The 19,734-nt window shown below is 24.5% G+C and overlaps 12 protein-coding genes across 12 annotated transcripts; 7 read left to right on the top strand and 5 right to left on the bottom strand.

Moving 5' to 3' along the window:
- Window positions 1-193: 193 nt before the first annotated feature.
- DICPUDRAFT_78404 (uncharacterized protein) lies at window positions 194-779 on the top strand (the record flags this gene model as incomplete). The annotated part of the gene is made up of 2 exons (XM_003287520.1): window positions 194-383; window positions 562-779. 2 exons carry the CDS (start codon window positions 194-196, stop codon window positions 777-779), a joined length of 408 nt encoding a protein of 135 aa, XP_003287568.1.
- A 128-nt stretch (window positions 780-907) lies between these two features.
- On the top strand, window positions 908-1,543 carry DICPUDRAFT_78403 (uncharacterized protein; the record flags this gene model as incomplete). The annotated part of the gene is made up of 1 exon (XM_003287519.1): window positions 908-1,543. One exon carries the CDS (start codon window positions 908-910, stop codon window positions 1,541-1,543), a length of 636 nt encoding a protein of 211 aa, XP_003287567.1.
- Window positions 1,544-1,923: 380 nt separating this feature from the next.
- Window positions 1,924-2,363, bottom strand: DICPUDRAFT_22375 (uncharacterized protein; the record flags this gene model as incomplete). Its single annotated transcript, XM_003287500.1, has 2 exons — window positions 1,924-2,040; window positions 2,130-2,363. Coding segments are annotated over 2 exons (351 nt in total), but the record flags the coding sequence as incomplete, so codon positions are not given.
- Window positions 2,364-2,897: 534 nt separating this feature from the next.
- On the top strand, window positions 2,898-4,180 carry DICPUDRAFT_151665 (uncharacterized protein; the record flags this gene model as incomplete). Its single annotated transcript, XM_003287518.1, has 4 exons — window positions 2,898-3,198; window positions 3,266-3,416; window positions 3,496-3,787; window positions 3,863-4,180. 4 exons carry the CDS (start codon window positions 2,898-2,900, stop codon window positions 4,178-4,180), a joined length of 1,062 nt encoding a protein of 353 aa, XP_003287566.1.
- A 148-nt stretch (window positions 4,181-4,328) lies between these two features.
- Window positions 4,329-6,389, bottom strand: DICPUDRAFT_47412 (uncharacterized protein). The gene is made up of 2 exons (XM_003287499.1): window positions 5,036-6,389; window positions 4,329-4,968 (listed from the first exon to the last, which is right to left on the bottom strand). The coding sequence occupies exons 1-2, from the start codon at window positions 6,365-6,367 to the stop codon at window positions 4,357-4,359; spliced, it is 1,944 nt and encodes a 647-aa protein (XP_003287547.1). The 5' UTR covers window positions 6,368-6,389; the 3' UTR covers window positions 4,329-4,356.
- Window positions 6,390-6,517: 128 nt separating this feature from the next.
- DICPUDRAFT_32620 (uncharacterized protein) lies at window positions 6,518-7,237 on the bottom strand (the record flags this gene model as incomplete). The annotated part of the gene is made up of 1 exon (XM_003287498.1): window positions 6,518-7,237. One exon carries the CDS (start codon window positions 7,235-7,237, stop codon window positions 6,518-6,520), a length of 720 nt encoding a protein of 239 aa, XP_003287546.1.
- A 1,144-nt stretch (window positions 7,238-8,381) lies between these two features.
- Window positions 8,382-10,259, bottom strand: DICPUDRAFT_78398 (uncharacterized protein; the record flags this gene model as incomplete). Its single annotated transcript, XM_003287497.1, has 1 exon — window positions 8,382-10,259. The coding sequence occupies one exon, from the start codon at window positions 10,257-10,259 to the stop codon at window positions 8,382-8,384; it is 1,878 nt and encodes a 625-aa protein (XP_003287545.1).
- Window positions 10,260-10,495: 236 nt separating this feature from the next.
- DICPUDRAFT_32636 (uncharacterized protein) lies at window positions 10,496-12,238 on the bottom strand (the record flags this gene model as incomplete). Its single annotated transcript, XM_003287496.1, has 1 exon — window positions 10,496-12,238. One exon carries the CDS (start codon window positions 12,236-12,238, stop codon window positions 10,496-10,498), a length of 1,743 nt encoding a protein of 580 aa, XP_003287544.1.
- A 1,106-nt stretch (window positions 12,239-13,344) lies between these two features.
- Window positions 13,345-14,381, top strand: DICPUDRAFT_78396 (uncharacterized protein; the record flags this gene model as incomplete). The annotated part of the gene is made up of 6 exons (XM_003287517.1): window positions 13,345-13,347; window positions 13,425-13,496; window positions 13,562-13,630; window positions 13,716-13,956; window positions 14,092-14,268; window positions 14,338-14,381. The coding sequence occupies 6 exons, from the start codon at window positions 13,345-13,347 to the stop codon at window positions 14,379-14,381; spliced, it is 606 nt and encodes a 201-aa protein (XP_003287565.1).
- A 687-nt stretch (window positions 14,382-15,068) lies between these two features.
- On the top strand, window positions 15,069-16,835 carry DICPUDRAFT_47411 (AICAR transformylase; the record flags this gene model as incomplete). Its single annotated transcript, XM_003287516.1, has 2 exons — window positions 15,069-16,569; window positions 16,662-16,835. 2 exons carry the CDS (start codon window positions 15,069-15,071, stop codon window positions 16,760-16,762), a joined length of 1,602 nt encoding a protein of 533 aa, XP_003287564.1. The 3' UTR covers window positions 16,763-16,835.
- Window positions 16,836-17,170: 335 nt separating this feature from the next.
- On the top strand, window positions 17,171-17,401 carry DICPUDRAFT_151658 (uncharacterized protein; the record flags this gene model as incomplete). The annotated part of the gene is made up of 1 exon (XM_003287515.1): window positions 17,171-17,401. One exon carries the CDS (start codon window positions 17,171-17,173, stop codon window positions 17,399-17,401), a length of 231 nt encoding a protein of 76 aa, XP_003287563.1.
- A 788-nt stretch (window positions 17,402-18,189) lies between these two features.
- DICPUDRAFT_151657 (uncharacterized protein) lies at window positions 18,190-19,497 on the top strand (the record flags this gene model as incomplete). The annotated part of the gene is made up of 2 exons (XM_003287514.1): window positions 18,190-18,774; window positions 18,856-19,497. The coding sequence occupies 2 exons, from the start codon at window positions 18,190-18,192 to the stop codon at window positions 19,495-19,497; spliced, it is 1,227 nt and encodes a 408-aa protein (XP_003287562.1).
- Window positions 19,498-19,734: the final 237 nt, after the last annotated feature.

The raw sequence follows: 19,734 nt of genomic DNA, 5'->3' as shown, positions 1-19,734 counted from the left end.
AATTTGAAAATGGGTTTTTATACAAATAATTTTTATACAAAAAATAAATAAAATCAATTTTAATTTGATTGAAATAAATTTAATCAAACCTTTTAATTAATCAATATTAAATTAAAAAAATAATATAATTTGAAAAAAATTTCCAAATAAATAGTTCTAAAAAAATTAAAAAAAGATTTAAAAAAAATAAAAAATGATCAATAAAGGAAATTGTTCATTAATTATCGATTATTGTGGACATCATGGAGTGTGCGTGGATAACTCATGCCAATGTTTACCCTTTTATAGTGGTTCCCGGTGCAATACTTCTTATTATGTTTCACTTGGGAAAATAGGAAGAGTTTGGGATTTATTTTTTATAATTAGCTTTGGATTGGTCTTATGTTATTTGATTTATAAATTTATATTTCTTTTAATAATAAATAAAAAATACAAAAAAATAAAAAAGCAAATAATAAAAATAATATGTATAATTTTTTTAATAATTGGGATTATATGTAAGTTATTTTTTTTAAAAAAATTAATGGAATTTAAATTTAACATAAAATTTTATTTTTATAGCAAATTTATTATTTTTAATTATAAACCCATTTGGAAAAAGAGAATTAAAAAATCAGATCTATTTGCAACTATTTGGTGGTTTTGGTATATTTTTTATATTTTCATCTTATTTATTGGTATTGGTATATTGGATTAGTTTATACCATAGATCCTATGGAGATGGGAAAAATGGGATCAAAAGCACTACTATTAATCCTTCAGCTCGAAATTTTTTATAATTTATGAAGTAGTTTGGTTTGCATTTGAATTGGCAATAAAATTGAATAATTCCTTACAAAGGAAAGATTTTTTTGTAAATGGTCAATATCAAAAGATCACCTTATTTTATAATTGTATTATAATTGTAATGGGTTTATTATTTTCATTTGGTTTTGTTTTATATGGTTCATTAATTTATTTTAGAATAAGAAATGTTCAATGTAAAACCAACTCTAAAAAGATTATTGTTAAAAAGCTAACATTTGTAATCACTGTTTTATCATTAACGTTTTTAATAGGGGTATTGTCAATTATACTATTTATCAAATTTAATACATTCGATTCAAGTTATGGAACACTACTAATATTTAGTATTCAGTTCTTTTTCGAAATGTTTTTAGTTATCGAAATGGTATATATATTAAGAGATAATAAAAGAAACAATAATATAAAAAAGAATTTTAAATATTTTAATAAAAAAAACAATAAAATAGATAATAATATTAAAAATAATAATAATAATAATAAATTAGATAGTTTAATATATATCGATATCGATATTAACAATAACAATAACAACAACAACAATAATAGTTGTGAATATTCAACAACAACAAGCGATAGCTTTACAATTAGTAGTTGTGAATGTAGTGAATACTGTATAAATAAAAAGAACTTTTCAAACACTACCACAACCAGTAAAGGCGATTGTAATAATTCTACAAATACTAGTTCTTCTACATCCACAAACAATACCCAAATAAAATCAATAAATAATGTGTAAAAGACATGAAAGTAAATTATTTTAAATAAAAAAAAATTTTATATTTATTAAACGTTACTGGAGCCTTCCATTCCATTATTTATATTTTTATTTAAATCCAAGTCTTCCTCTTCTTCGTCATCCGAAAGCTCTACTATATTATTATTTGTTACAACATTTATTATGGTATCTGGTTTTTGAATTTGTTTTTCGTCTATTTCTGGTATTTTTGTTGGGGTTCTTGTTTGTTTATCACTATTACTGCTATTATTATTGTTATTATTATTATTATTATTGTTATTATTATCGTTTATTTCATTATTTACATTTGATAAAGGTGGGGTGGCGAATAAAGATGTAGGTATAGTTGAAGGTGTTGATGTGTTGGAATTTGATAAGTTAATTATAATATCTATTTTTAAAAACCCATTTGATACAGGGTTAATCCAAGTAATACCCTTTGGATTATATAATGATTGATTTTCTCGTTCTATAAATTCTGTAATACGTTTTATGCACTAAATTTAAAGAAAATATTTAAAACTATTATTAATAAACCAATTATTTACATTATTATTATTGCTATATATGGTAAAATCGAAATTACTTTTTTGTATTTATCGTCATAAAATAAAAATATACTGAAAAAAGTTAAGCAACCAATACACTCTTCGAAAATACTTTTTGAATCTATAGTTTCTGCTGTTTGTAATAATCTATTTATTTCATTAATTGTATTTTCAAACTCTAGTAAACTGACACCATTCCTTGATAGCTCTTCTGGAAATGGTTGCATTTCGAATTTTGTTATAATATCCCTGTAATCTCTTTGGATTGAAACTGTTGTAACACTTCTATTCATTTGTTTTATTTCTATTATATTTTTCTATTATTATTATTTTATTTTAAAGTGGAATGTAAATGTATATTATTGGTATGTTTATTGAATAGGGTGTTTTTGTTGTTTATAAAAAAATGAAATAATATTTATAAATAATGATAAAAATTCAGTTATAAAAAAAAAAAAAAAATTAATTTATAAAAAAAAAAAATTAAAAAAAAAAAAATTAAAAAAAAAAAAAAATTAAAAAAAAAAAAAAAAAAAAATTGTTGTTTTACATATAAAATCTTTGGTATATGATCTTTTTTATTTTCTCTTTTTTTATGATATATATAAATAACTAATTACTTGATCTATTCTTTTAAATGAAAAAAAAAATTTTAAAAAAATAACCAAAAATAAAAATTTCTTTTTTATTTTTTTTATTTTTATTTATTTTTTTTTTTTAAATTTTTCAAATCATCTAAAATTTTTTTTAAAAATTAAAACACTAATATATATAACACAAAGCTTATTTTTATAGCAATAAATAAAATGAGAGAATTACTCTCCATAATAGAAAAAACAATAAATCATAATAATGATATAGCAGAGTTTAATAGTATATATCCAAATAATAATACCAAACCAGGGTTCACCGGTGATAGTGGTCAAAATGGGAATGAAGTAGAGTTAGCATCATTGACAACTATATTTATTGTAATGGGTTCAATTTATGGGGTTTTATTATTTGCTCCAATCATACAATTCCTTCGTATTTATTTCATAGGTTTCCCTTTAAGAAGAGTAACAACTCAAAAAACATTTTTAACCTTATTATTTTTAACATGTACATGTAAGTATTAGAATTTTGGTAATCAAAAAATGAGTGAGACTAATATTTATTGTATTAAATATTATAGTTAGAACAGTTTTCTTTTTTTCAGTTGCATTTTCAAGTTCTAAAGCTGGCACTTTTAATCTAGGTAAATTTAGTCTTGAAAGATTTACAATTTTAGATGATCTTGGATGTATATCATTTTTTACAACATTTTGTTTATTAATTTTATTTTGGTAAGTAGTTAGTTAGTTAGTTAGTTCAATTACAATTTATAATATGATATCATATTATTAATTTTATTTTTTAAAAAAGGATTGAAATTGTTTATCATTCAAGAAATAAAACAAAGTTATATAAAGCTAGAGTTAAACCATTATTTTTCTTATCAATTGGCGTTATTTATATTTTACAAATTATAATATGGATATGTATTTTTGCAATCTCAAGAGATCATAGAGATCAAATCGATAAAGCAGACAATACATTTTATGCAACTATTTCATTATGTGCAAGTTTAGCATTCTTTTATTATGGTTGTAAATTATCATTAAAACTTAAAAGACATCCACTTCATTCAAGAAATCAAAGAAAGAAATTCATTGAGGTAAGTTTTTGGTTATAAAGATGATGACCAGGTGTAGAAAATAATTTTATTAACTTTTTATATTTATTATTTCAGGTTGTTATATTTACATTATTATGCACTTTCTGTTTTTTAGGAAGATCATTATTATTTTTAATCGTTTCATACTATCCAAAACTACATGTAAACTTTTTAAGTGTTTCAATTTATTATGCAGTTAGTGAAGTAGTCCCATCAATATTTGTTATTATATTATTTAGAAAAATGCCACCAAAACCGGCAACAACTCAAGCATACTCTCCACACAGTATAAACTCAATAAACAAACCAATTAGATACAAATCTCAAGATTTAGAAAGAGCCAACTATGATAAAGAATTTAGTGACAGTGAAAAAGCCTCGCTAATCAATTAAAGTTTGAATATATATAATAAAACTCACTACCATATAACTAAAAATGGATGTAAATACACACAAATAAACCTTCCCCCAAATATAAATAAAATAATATTTATTTTTTTATTACAATGAAAGTTATTTATTTATATTTATTTTATTTTTTATAATTATTTATTATTTATTTATTTATTTTAATTTAAATTATCATTAAAAACTGGTTTTGATTGGTCATACCACCACATTTTAACGGAACAATCCTGGGAACATGATGCTAATAAAGATTGTTCTTGACACCAAGTTGCAGAGTAAACCATTGGCATATGATTGGATGGGGTACCTAATTTTTGAAGGATGTTACAGGTTTCGATATCCCAAATATAAATATAACCATCTTCAGAGCCACCAACTACTAAAGATTCGTTTGGACCAAAACTACTACGAATAAAGTTCTTTGATGTATTTTGATGACCTTTGAAACGTTTAATTGGACGAGCATTTCTAATATCCCACAAACGATTACTATTATCTTTTGATGCGCTGAGTAAAAAGGTTCCACTACTATTGGTTGCAATAGATGTAACCTCGCCTAAATGTGAACTTAAAGTTTTAATACATACACCACTGACAATATCCCAAAATTTAATTGTACTATCTTTTGAACCTGAAATAATTAAATTACCATGTGGATTAAATATAACTTTAGAAATTGATCCAGTATGACCTGAAAATGACTTAACCAATGCCCCAGTTCTAACATCATATAAATGAATACCTTTGTCATAACCACCAGTTGCAATGTGGTTCTATAAAAAAAAAAAAAAAAATTAATATTTTTTTTATTATTATTAATTTTAATTATTATTTACATACTTGACCAGGATGAAATTGTACAGTATAAGCATCACCTTCATGAGCTTTAAGTGTTAATGGACATTGTGGTTTAGTTTTAGATTGAACATCCCAAACCTTTACAATACCATCACCAGCAGCGCTTGCTAAAAAGTTACCAGATGAAGATGAAGATAAATCCCATATTCTAGAGTTGTTACCAGTAAGGGTGGATAAAAGGTTACCATTTTCAGTATTCCAAAGTTTAATGGTATTATCGGAAGAACCAGATGCCAATGTTAGACCATTACCAATAAATTCGACGCATTTTACATTTTTACGATGACCATTACAATTGAACTTTAAACTATTTGGCAAAACAAAACAGCTATAATCGTCGAGAAGTGTTTTAATTTTTGGTAAAACTTTTGGATGATAACGACCAAACTCGATTTGATAGGCAATGGATTGTTTTAATAAAGAAATTAAACGATGTGGTGGTACACGGAACAATGCACCTGTTGATTTTGTATTTTCCAACTCTAACATTGATTGAAATTGTTCAACCAATTTTTCTCTGCTAGTGCCCTTGCTACCATCCCAATTCTTAAAGGAACTAACCTCTTGAACTGAACGACATGTTAAAAGATAACACAAATCTTTAAATTCATCAGCATTGTTTTGACGACCTTCCAATGGTTTTAAACGTTTGGTTAAATATGAGAATGCTTTTTGATACTCTTGTTTTTCTAGTAACTCTAAATAAGCTTGCTTGTAAACTGCATATAAAAATGATTGGTGATTCTTGAATGTGTTTTTAGCACAAAGTTTTTCAACTTCATTCCAATCTCCTTCTAAAATTGCCTTCTTCATCTTTTTCATTTGTGAAATCTTGTAAACATGTTCTGAGAATTTGACATTGGCTTCGTCTTGAACTGTTAATAATGATGCTGTATATCCTTCATCTTGAAGATACTGAATAATCATACGAATAATATCTTCTTTAATCTGTGGTTCATTTGGATCAAATATATCTGTATTATCTTCTAAATAAATTGTTTTCTTTGGTGGTCCTGTATATTCTGCTCCACTAACTAAATTTTTAATTTCAATTTCTCTGTTTGTTAAATTTTTAATTAAACCCTCATCATCTGATTCATTACTATTATTATTATTGTTATTATCTTTTATGGTTTCTTTATTATCATTATTAATATTCTCTTCTTTAATTTTGTTATTATCTTTTATGATTTCTTTATTAGTTTCTTCTTTATTATTTTTATTATCTAAATTTTCATTATTATTTGTAATTGTGGTTGGATTATTATTACTATTATCGGTAATTTGAGTTTCTTGTTTTTTGTCTGAACTCATAATGATTACTATTTATTTTTACTAATATACACAATAATTTTTAAAAAAAAAAAATAATGAAATTAAAATTTGATTTTTTTTACAAAAAAAAATAAAAAAAAATTTAAAAAAAAAAATAAAAAATTTTTATTTTAAAATAAATTTATTAATTTAATTATTTTTACAATAAATTTCTTCTTTAAGGTTGTTTTCTTTACAATTTGTTGATACTAAAATATTATTACATGATGATTGATTTTTACATATATCTTGATTTGCATCGTTATTACTATCACATTGATAGGAAATTGAAGATATTGTTGTTGTGGTGGGTGATGTTGAGTTTTGATTAAATTGGATCTCTAATGAATCGGAAATAAAAATTGAATATAATAAATTCTTAGTATTGGAACAATTATTATTTTTATATTTTGAATAAACCTGGGTGATTGAATTTGGTAATCCGTAATAAGGTTGGTTGGTTATAAAAAATCTGGAGTATTGTTGATTTAATGGTAATCCACCTTTAACAGCAGCAGAGTAATTGGAAGCTATATATCCTAAAAATGGTGGTGTAATTGTACATGTTGAGTTTTTGAATGAGTAAAAATTTGTAAAATTACCACTGCAATCTTGGTCAATTGGATCAAACTCTTTAATGCCAACCCTTAATGCATTGATAAAAAGGTACCAATTTAAATCGTTTTCTATTCCGGCCATCGAACCTATTCCATTAATACAGTTACCCACGGCAATGGACATCCCGATACCAAAACTCTCATTTTCGCATTGTGAGTTTTGATATGGTAAAAAATTGGCATATAATTGTTGACAACTAATACTATTGAATAAATAAACTGTTATATATATAAATATTAATAATATTTTCATTATAGTATTTATTTCTAGAATTTAAAAAATGAATACTAAAAAAATAAAAAAAAAAAATGAAAATTTTAAAAAAATAAAAAAATAAAAATAATAAAAAAAATAAAAAAAAGATTCTTTTTGGAATTTTATTTTAATTTTTCATATTTGGAATGTTTTTTATTAGTTTTGGGAAGAATCACCACTATAACTATAACTACCACTTTCACTATAACTACTACCACTTAAACTATTCCATTGGGAACTGCTTGATGATGATGATGATGAACAAACTGATGGTGATTGGACATAAAAGTTGTATTGACAATTTTCATCAATTGTATTATTAACAATAAAAGTATCTGGTAATTCGGGATTACATGTTATATATAATATTGAAGATTTCAAATCACCATTTGCACATTTAGTGTTTGATTGATAATAAATAATAATGCCATCATTAATAAATTTAAATGCTTGTGTACTGGTCATACCAATAATAAAATCAGTTGAATTTCCAATAGTACCACATGACTCAATGCCAGTTTGATTATTAAAAACATCTGAACAAGTCCAACTATCACCACAAATACTTAAAATTAACTTTTTTTTTTTTTAAGATTATTTAATTAAATAATTAATAGGAAATTTAAATTATAAATATTAAATTAAAAATATAAATATACATACCAAATCAGTTTCATTTCCAACTGTAAAATCGGTTCTATAATAAATAAGAAATAAAAATTAATAAATTAATAAACCATTAAATAAACCATTACATAAATAAGTAAATAAATAAATACCCTATCATTGATGATAAATCATAAGAAATATTTAATTCGGGATCTTCGAAAATACATGTTTTTAGTGATTCTGAAGATGACTCTTCTGATGTTGATGATGATGATGATTGTGATAAAATAGTAGCAAATTGTAAAGCTACAACTGTTAAAATAAGTAATATGTGTGTTAATCTCATTTTTTGGGTATTAATGAATTGAAATGAATAGACGTTTTTTTTTTTTTTTGGTTTTGAAATTTTTTTTTTTTTTTTTTTTTTAGATATTTTTTGATATTTATTTTTTTTTTTTCCATATCAAAATTAATTAATAAAATGGAAATAAATTATAATAAACACAATATTGATATTATTAATTCTTGTTTTTTATTCTAATGGTACATTATTTTTTGATCTTTTTAATTCTGATAATTTTGCTCTTAATAATTTAATTTTTAAAAGATTTTTCTTGTATATTACAAAGAAAACAATTACTATTAAAGCAGCACCGAGAACAGGGACAGCAATCACTACTGGCAAAAACCATTTCTTTCTGTCGGAACCACACGAATCTATGTAATCTGGTGACACTAATAAAGAAAAGTTTGGATCTATTATACATTGTTCTGTACAGTGTGGTAAATTTAAACCTAACAAAACTGATGAGTTATCTTGCTTTAAAATTGAAGTTGTCATAAATGAAATTCTATTATCTGAAATTAACTTTGTTAAAAAGCTGCCTGAAAATACTTTATTATCTTTAGTTATTTTTAAATAATTATAATCTTGGTTGTTGTCTATAAAAGTGTCTATATTGGTATCTGCTTTATTACAGGAATCTGTTTGGCCACCTCTCTCGTCGACACCTGATAAGACTCTTAACTGTAATGTATTTAAATTGTTTTGGTATGGGTAATTATAAATTGAAACTGAAGTTTTAATCGAACCTGCATCCAAAGTAAAAGATAATCCTGCGAATGAATATTCCTTTTTAGATTTGATAATTTCAATCTGGTATTCTATTGTTGATTTAATACTATTACTATTATTAAAGGGCTGATAAAAAACTGCTAAATCTACACTTTCGTTACTAGAATTTATTTTTTGCTTCCAATTATTATTTAAAATATACTCGTTCTGGATGGCACCTGTTACATTTAATTCGACTAGTGAATAAATATTGATTAAATATTGACTGTTAATGGCCACACCACCTGTTGTTGAGTTTATATTGTTATTATTATTATTATTATTATTGTTGTTATTTGTTTTTAACTCGCAGTTGAATCCTGTGAAACCAGTATTGCAAACACATAGACCATTAACACATTCACCCTGGCCCTGTTCATTAAAGCAATTATCTGGGCACTTTTTAACCTGGTTATCATAATATTTGAATAAATCTTTACCTGAAAAGTAAACATCGCCATCGTAAATGGTAATATTTTTAAAACCTATTGTTGATGAAGGAGGGGCCTGACATGTTATTTCTTTTGAAGAGTTGGATGTTATTGGATTTGAGCATTCTAAATCACCGATATAAACCTTTAAAGATGCTGTTGTATTACCAAATGAACCATATATCGATGTCTTTCCACCACTGATTAGTGTTTCTTTACTTGAACTAACCCATATATTAGACTCTGTACAATTTGCTCCTTTGGTTTGAGAATCACATTCACATTGACCGTTATTAGGATTACATGTACCATGGTTTGAACAATAATTTTTTTCTATACAATCATTACATACATATCGTGTTAAAGCTATAAAATTATATACACAAGTAGTTTTTTCTTCGGCATCTGATGCCATATAATCGACTTCTCCACAACGTAAACTAATCCTTAAACTTCTCTTATTCCCATTTAAAGAACAATTGTTTAAACCTTCTGGTTGGAATGTCTCTGAATTATAAATCAAGTCAATGCCCACGTCCGTATCCTCTTTAGTTTCTAAACCTATACTCCCCACCTGTCGTTGTGTTGATGAATCTAAAATTTGACATGCATTTGAATCTGGGTTGCTACATGCTGATATGCCATTTAATAAACAAAAGTTATAATATATATCTGTTTTTGCATCTATAAATAAAGGACTTACTAAAACCTTATAATATCCTATATCCATTCTGAGTGGGGATAGATCATATGTTAAACCATATTTATCATTTTTAAAAGTGCAATCTACATATACACCATATACAATATTTAACACAAGAGTAATTATACATATAAAATATTTTAATTTTATTATTAAATTCATTTTATATACAATCTAATTATTTATAAAAATAAAAAATTGGCTTATAATTTGATTGCTTAAAAAATAAAAAATCCATAAAAAAATAAAAAAATAAAAAAATAAAAAGAAAAAATAAAAAATATCCAAAAAAAAAATATACAAGATATTTTTTTTGGAATTTAAAATATTTATTTAAAATATGATTTTATTTTTTATTATAAATATACAGATGATTGATTTTTTTATTTTGATTTTTTTTAATTTTTACTTTCATTATTATCCATAAATAAATTGATTTTTTTTAATTTAAAAGTCATAACCCTAAAATTATATTTATATTTCCTATAAATAACAGTAGAGATGATAACTATAATGGCAGCACCACATACTGGAACAACAATAACTACAGGTAAAAACCATTTTCTTGAACAATCATTCTCTTGGGACACCAATAAAGAAAAATCTGGATCTATTAAACATTCTGTACAGTGTGGTAAATTTAAACCCAATAAAATTGATGTGTTATCTTGTTTTAAAATTGAAGTTGACATAAAAGTGGCTCGACGATCAGATATTAATTTATTTATAAATCTACCTGAAAATATTTTATTATTTTTAGTGATAGTGATATAATTTAGTAATTGATTATTATTTATACTATTTGTATCTACTGAAGTTTCTTTACTGTTGCAGTCATTCCTACTATTGTCATTATTTGATAGCTGATCTATAGATGACTGTATTCTTAATTGCAATGTATTTAATGTATTTGAATAGGTGTAATTTGTAATTGAAATTGAGATTTTAATCGAACCTTGATCCAAAGTAAAATCCACACCAGCAAAAGAATATTCTTTTTTCCTATCTAAAATTTCTTCAACAATATATTCAATTGTAAAATTAACACTATTGCTATTATTTGATTTTAAAACTTGCTTAAAATAATTTATTCTATTTTTGCTGTCATTATTAGTTAGACTGGTATTATTTTTGATGGTTGCATTCCAATTATTATTTAAAAAATACTCTACTACTTCTTTATTATTTAAATCCAACTCTACTAATGATACAATATTGATTGTATAGTTTACTTTTTCATAACCCAAACCAACTTCCCCCGTAGTATCATTTACTGAAACATCTGGTATTTTGCTTGGCTGCTTTAATGAACAATCATTGCCAGTATAGTCATTTATACATATACATAAACCTGTAGTTGAGTTGCATTGGCCTTGATTAAGATTGGTACAATCATTTGGGCACTTTTTTTTAATTTCAATATATTGGAATGAATTTTTTAGACTTGTTGAAAATTCATATGATGTTATCTTGACGTCTTTGACACCTGTACCACCTGCTATATTACATGTTATTTGATTGGATTGAGTTGAAATAATTGTGCATTGCTTGTCACCTATTAAAACTTGAACATTCTGTGTGTCCACTGGTTTAACATCACCGAAATATCCATAAATTACACAAGTACCTCCTTCAGTAGTTGTAGAATCTACCCCGCTAATGAAAAGTCTGGATGCTGAGCAGTCATTACCTGTTGCCTGGGATATACAGTCACATGTGGCTGTGCTATTATTACATTTACCATATTTGCCACAGTTATATTGACATATGCTACATACATACTTGGTATCAATAGAAATATCAAAATTGCATATAACTGATTCGTTATTATTTGAGGTAATTTTAAAATCGACATTTGGGTTACAATTTAGGATTAGATTTGTGTATTTATAAAGATATGGCGTACATCCAATAGTTGTATTGGACCTATAGGTTAGCGTCATTCCGGATCCCTTTTCGTGATATTTAACCAACTCACCCATATATGGATCACCAATAACATAATAGCCTCTATTAACCACATAAGATTGACATGAAAAAGTATCAACTCCAGATGAGCAAGCTTTCTTTACTGAAATACCACAAAAATTAAAAATAATTTCAAATTCTAAATCATTTTTGCCCAATGGAAATTTTTCCATATAAAAACCGTTTTGGGTAGTGCTATTTGTTTTGTAAAAAAAAAATGTTATTTTTATTTAAAAATAAATACAAAAAATAATAAAAAATAAATACAAACTTTGCAATCTTTCCAATATTATAACTTTGGATTCCATTTAAATATATACAATCCTTTGGAAATGGAGATCCATCACTTTGACACTTTATAATATTAATAAAAAAAAATAAAACTAGTAAAAAAAGAATTAATATATTTATTTTGAACATTTAAAAATGTATATATAAAAAAAAAATTTATGATAAAAATAATGGATTGAAAAAAAAAAAAAAAGAGAAAAAAGAAAAAATCCAATACCAACAACATTAACAATAAAAATAATAATAATAAAATAAAAATCATATGAAAAATGGGTTTATTATTGGGGCTTTTTGAGGATCTTTGATAAATAAAAAAAAAATGAAAAAATATCTTTTTTTTTTTTTATAAATTATTTTTTTTTTTTTTTTGAATAAAGACATAATAATATCTAAATAAAAAAATGGTTTTAAGACTAAAACTCCATTATAATAATATAAAATTATATAAATATATATTATTATAGATTATTTAAGATTTGATTAAAAAAAAAAAAAATAATAAAAAAATTAAAAAAAATAAAAAAATATATTTACAATTTTATGTGATTTTAAGAAATTAAAAGGACATTGAAAAAAGAAAAAAAAAAAGATATTTAATCCAGTGGAAAATCTAAAACCAATAAAAAAACCATACAATGTAGAATTGTTATATTTTTCTTTTAATAATTTCATGAAATTCATGTATTGGATCTTTTTTTTCCTTTTTAATTTTTTTATTTATTATGTAAATGAATTTGTTATGCTCAAGCTCTATTAACCCTTCCTATAATACACTATGGGTTTAATTAACTGAATGAACAAACAAAATTGATATAGTAGTCATTATATATAAAATTATAACAATGAAAAGAAATTTACTCCCACTATTTTCAAAAATAAATAAAAAAAAAAAATAAAAAAAAAATAAAAATCTTTTTTTTTTTAATTTTTTTAATTTTTTTTTTGAAAAATAACACATTTTGTATAAATATATATTAAATAAATAAAAATGGTAAATTCTTCTAAAATAAACCCATTTCCAACTACAATAGAATAAAATATTAATTATTTTTATTTGTAAATATATAGAAATTTAAATTTTGTGGTGATCTTGATGCTCCTGATTGGTTATTAAGAGAAATTAATACATTATCAAAAATTGTGAGTGATTATAAATTCTACTTTATGTGTACTATATTAGCATTTACTAACATGTATTTTAATAGACAAATATTAGAATTAAATTGATAACTGTCCAAGTTGTAAATAGTTTAGCATCAGGTGAAAATATAGATGTATGTTTTTAAATTAAAAAAATTATATAAAAAAACTATTAGCGCAAGTAGCATTGGAATATATTAATATTTTTTATATTAATAGTTTGATAAAGTAGAAAAATTAGTTAAAGATGCCTCATTTGTAGTATCAGATATTAAAGCTTTAATTGCAGCAGTACATTTTATAATCTTCAACTCTGTAAAGAATGATGTTGATGAAACAACCCTTTCAACTGAACTTCAACAACTTGGTTTACCAAAAGAACATTGCGATTCAATTTCAAGAGCATTTAGAGAACATAAAGAAAAATTACGTCAAATTTTTTATAACAATACATTAAAATGTAACGAAACCCCCACCCACCCCCCACAAATACCATATAAATAGATCAATTCATCAATCAATCAATCAATCAACAATTATATTAATTTCTTCATTATTATTTATTAACTAATTAATTTATCTATTTATTTTATAGTACCAAGTTTAGAATCATTAGATTGGAGAGTAGATTTTATTTTAAGTTCAAATACAATTCAAGAAGTTAATGCACCAAATGTTCAATTAAATTTCAAAGTTAAAAACCCATCAAATGGTGAGATTACATCACATCCATTTGAAATAAGCGCAAAGAAATTTAATGTATTATATTATGGTATGTTTTTAACCTATTAAGATGACACTTTATTATGATAATACTAATCTTATTTATATTTTTTTTTAGAATTAAAAGGTGCAAAATTATTAATCGAACAAGCCAGTCAATAATAATAGTAATAATAATAATAAAAATAATAAAAAACCAAATATATATTTAAAATAACAATAATAATACATTATTATATTTATCTTTTTTTTATAATTAAATCTTTTTTTCAGATATTTATAGTAAAATTGTATCAACTATCATTTAATCTATTTTAATATTATAATCACCATCTATCACAAAAAATACTTTTTTTTTTCTTTTTCTTATGTGATTTAATGAGGTGAACTGACAATAAATTTAAAAAACACACACACAAACACACTTTATTCATTCACACACACAATTTTTTTTTTTATTTTTTTTTGTTTTTGTTTTTTTATTATTTTCACGGACCGTAAATAGCTATTAATTATTATTTTTTTTATTTTTTTTATTTTTTATTTTTTTTACAAATTTTCATTTGTATAATAATTTTTTTTTTTTTTTAAATAAATTATTTATAATCAATAGAATATAATAATAATATTTATATTATTAATAATAAATAAAGGTATAATTATAATTTATTATTATTATAATAAATAATAATAATTTTTTTTTATTTTTTTTTATTTTTATTTTTTAGGAGACGTCTTTTCGGAGAGGTTTTTTTTTTTTTTTTTTTTGATGTTATTAAAAAATAAATTAAATATTTTTTTAAATTATCATATTTACTAATTATTAATAAATAATAAACAATTTAGATTATGCAAGCATTATTAAGTGTTTATAATAAAACTGGTATTGTTGAATTTTCAAAAATTCTTTCATCAAAGGGTTTTAATTTAATTTCTACAGGCGGTACATTCAAATCATTAGCTGATAATGGATTAAAAGTTCAACAAGTTTCAGATGTTACAGAGTATCCAGAAATGTTAGATGGTAGAGTTAAAACATTACATCCAAAGATTCACGGTGCTTTATTGGCTCGTCCAGAACTTTCACACCATCAAGCAGATTTAACCAAATATAATATCAAACCAATTAAAATTGTAGTTGTAAATTTATACCCATTTGTAGAAACCATTTCAAAACCAGATGTTACTCTTGAAGATGCAATTGAAAACATCGATATTGGTGGTCATACTCTCATTCGTGCCTCATCAAAGAATTTCCAAAATGTTTTAATCATTGTAGACCCAACAGATTATAAATGGATTGGTGAACGTATCGAACAAACTGGTATCGAATCAATTACTCTTGAAGAAAGAAAGAAATTAGCAGTTAAAGCTCTCCAACATGGTTGTCAATATGATGCTGCTGTAACTCAATATTTAGCAGGTGTCGAATTACCAACTGAAGCCAAATCAATTGAAAATATCAAGACCCCATCCAATGCAAACGTAGAGTTCCCAAATACCTTTGTACCATTATATGAAAAGAAAAATGATTTACGTTATGGTGAAAACCCACATCAAAAAGCCGCCCTTTACAGTTGTCCAAACAGTGGTGGTATTGCAAATGCTAAATCATTACACGGACCAGCCCTTTCATACAATAATATTTTAGATGGTGATGCTGCCCTTAAAGCCGTTAGAGAATTTGCCGATACTGCTTGTGTCGTCATTAAACATACCAATCCATGTGGTTTAGCTGTTCACAAAGATCAAACTGAAGCCTATAGACGTGCTTTTAATGGTGATCCAAAATCTGCTTATGGTGGTATTGTTGGTTTCAATCGTAAATTAACCCTTGAATCTGCCACTGCCATGAAAGGTATCTTTTATGAAGTTATCATCGCACCAGAATATGACCCAGAAGCCTTAGCTCTTTTACAAAAAAGAGAAAAACTTCGTGTACTTTTAGTTCCAGAAGCCGCTACCCAACAAGCTTTCACCCAACCAGATATTCGTACCATCACCGGTGGTGCTTTATTACAATCACCAAACCCAATCGTTTTAGGTTCACTTGAAGAAGCCACTAAAAATTGGAAAGTTGTTACTGATGCCAAACCAACTGAACAACAAATGAGAGATCTCTTATTTGCTTGGAGAGTTTCAAAACATGTTAAATCAAATGCTATCGTTCTTACCAAAGATGAAACCATTGTTGCCATTGGTGCCGGTCAACCAAATCGTCATCAATCAGTAGACATTTGTATGAAAGTAGGTGGTGAAAAAGCCATTGGTAGTGCTTTAGCCTCTGATGCTTTCTTCCCATTTGCTGATTCAATTGATTTAGCCCATCAAGGTAAAATTGGATGTATTGGTAAGTAATTTAATTTAATATGCATATGTATGCAATATCTTTATAAAGAAAACCATGATATTAATAAAACTTTTTTTTTTTAAATATTATAGTTCAACCAGGTGGTTCCATTAGAGACCAAGAAGTTATTGATGCTGCAAACAAATATAACATCCCAATGGTTTTCACTGGCAATAGAAATTTCTTACATTAATCGTCTATATATCATGTTAAAAATATTAATTAAATTTAATATTAATAAAAAATAAAAAATAAATTAAAAATGCAACTTTATAAAATATAAATATAATGGCACACAATACAATTATTACCATTTATTTTATTGTATATATAAAAAAGCAATTATCCCTCCTAAATTTAATTAGTATTTTTCATATGCGTTGGTCGTAATTTTGAAGCGTGGGAAAATTTAAATTTTTTTAGGGAATTTGGTATTTTTTACCTTGGTGTAAATTTCATTTTATAAATTACCAATTTAAAAAATGTATGAAAAGAGAATAAAATTAATTAATCTTTCGAAACCAATTTAAAGGTAAAATTTAGAAAAAATAAAAAAAAGAACATTTTATTTTCGTTCAATATTAAAAATAAAATATTAAAAATGGTTGATTTCAAAGTTAAAGTTGGTACTTTTTCCCATGGTATTATAACCGTTTTAGTTAGTACAGAAGATACTATTGCATCTTTAAAAGATAGATTAGTTGCCCCCACTGGAATCCCACTCGATCAACAAATCATTTTTATGAATGGGGTCGCTTTGGTCAATAGCAAAACCTTAGGTTTCTATAGAATCAATGTCAATAGTATTCTTATTCTAACTGTACGTTTATGAGGAGCCTAAATACTATTGTTATTTTAAAAGAATCTAAATAAAACAAAAATATTTCTTCTATTATCCAATAATTTTTTTTATTTTTTTTCATTTTTGATTCACACACCCCATTCAATATCGACTTTACTCACAATTTTCACCAAAGTTAATAGTTTTTATGGAAAGGGTTTAAACTTTAAGATCGTTGATTTGTTTATCTCATATTGTTCTAAATATAGTTTTTCATCCTGAAATATACCATATCCAAATAAAAATAAAAATAAAAAATTTAACAGTTTAATTTTTTTTAAAAAATTTTTTTTTTTTATTTTTTTAAAATTTTTTTTTTTTTTATTTTCATTTTATTTTTCAAATTAAATTATAGTGTTGCATACTACACAACAAGTTTTTTTTTAAATTTCATATGATCACTTTTTAATTTTCAAATTAAAAAAAAAAAAAAAAGAGAATATATTTTATATTTACCAATCCAATACGAAAATAGCAATAATAGTAAATAGCAGTAATAATAATATATGTGTTTAAATCATATAATAGTACAATAACACTCAATTCCTCTTTTTCATTCAACATTCATTTATTAGACTGCAATATTCCTTAAAATAAAACCATACGAGCAATATAGAAACATAATAAAACTCAAATATTATAACAATTCAAACTATAAACCATTATAAAATTCCAAATTAATAGTAATAATATTTATAATAATAATAATAATAACAATATCTTTTAAAAAAAAAGATATACTCCCTATATAAAAACCATATGATTTAAATTAATACGGAATGAATGGTAACAGTACAGAATTAAATAATATAACAGCAACATCACCGGAATTAAACGAAAAGCTTATTTCAACAACAACAACACCATCGGCACTCAAAGATAATATTGATATGGCAATGGATATGGATACATCAATTAGCGTTAACTCACCTCCTATCTCAACACCCAACCATAACAATAACAATAATGATGATAGTTTAAATATAACAACACAAAACCATATAGATACTGAAATGAAAGACCAAGAAACAAAACAACAACAACAACCACAACAACAACAAAATGGTATACATCATCATGTTAATGACCACCCAACAGAAACAAAGGAGACTACAGAAACAACAGAAACAACAGAAACAACCCCAGTGAAAGAAGCTAATGGAACAAATATAGATACTAATGTAACAAATACCAATATTGAATCGAATAGTTTAACAACTAAAAGAAAATTAGAATTACTTGAACAAATGGGTATTGATATAAACATAAATGCAAATAATAATAAAGATAAGTTGTCAAGTTTTAAAACAACACTGTTTATTAGGTTATTCCCAAATGGATATTCAATTAACAACTTAGGCAAGGTAATTAATAATTATAATTATAACTTTATGTATATATTTTGTATAAATTAAAAAACTTATATATAAATTTTTTTTTTTTAGGATAAGGTTTTCCCATACTACGACAAAAACTCCAAAGAATTTTTAAACTCCATATCACAAGGCAATTTAACACCAAATATAATAGATTTATTGGACCAATTAAATCAAGATTTAGTTTATTATTATGAAGGATGTATAGTTGTGGATATTAAAGACTATAGAGGATTTGCCTCCAACGAGATCATATCCAACAATTTTAAAAAGACCATTTCCAATAGCAATACAAGTTTACAGCATCCAACTATAATACCAAACCTATTAGACTCATTTAAAGACTATATACAAAAAAGAATTTTATTAAAACCAACAAGGGATGTAATTATATATGATATTAAAAAAACAGTTTTAAATAATTTACAGCAAAGCAATGTAACCAATAGTATATTACTAAATAAACCACCAATCAATAATATCAATGGCAATTTAACTCCACCCTCAGTAACCGCCCCACCATCACAACAACAAATTATTATTGATGAAGAATATTTATTAAATTTCGAAAAACACCTTTTAGAAGCCACAAAACCAAAATTATTTTTAGAGCATGATTCATTTTTAGCAACTTTAGAAGCGAATCAAAAAAAACAGTTTAATCAATCCTATTCTTTATTTTGGTCCAAAAGGTTAAAAATTCCAAAGTAGGTATTAATCTTTAAAACAAACTGGACGAAATTCACGCACCACTAAAAAAATATATTTTTTTTTTTTGTAAACTGTAGTTTGAATAATTGTTCTGTAACCCAATTTAATAAGGGGGATCAATATTTTATAGATAACAATAGGATAAACATTCAAACAATTGTAATAACTCGTCTGAAAGTTTTACAAAAAAGAAATCAATACACAAAACGGGAGAATCGGACAAGTTAATATGGACGA

The sequence above is a fragment of the Dictyostelium purpureum genome (genome assembly GCF_000190715.1).
Source record: "Dictyostelium purpureum unplaced genomic scaffold DICPUscaffold_103, whole genome shotgun sequence".
Classification (NCBI taxonomy): domain Eukaryota; phylum Evosea; class Eumycetozoa; order Dictyosteliales; family Dictyosteliaceae; genus Dictyostelium; species Dictyostelium purpureum.
The sequence above is the reverse complement of the archived record's forward strand: the minus strand, read 5'-3'. Positions and strand labels throughout refer to the sequence as shown.

Bases quoted from the DNA above. Each gene is read 5' to 3' on its own strand.
- DICPUDRAFT_47412 (XM_003287499.1), bottom strand. From the start codon at position 6,367: ATGAGTTCAGACAAAAAACAAGAAACTCAAATTACCGATAATAGTAAT. The intron at 4,969-5,035 runs GTATGTAAATAA...TTTTTTTTATAG, and splicing joins TACAATTTCATCCTGGTCAA to AACCACATTGCAACTGGTGG.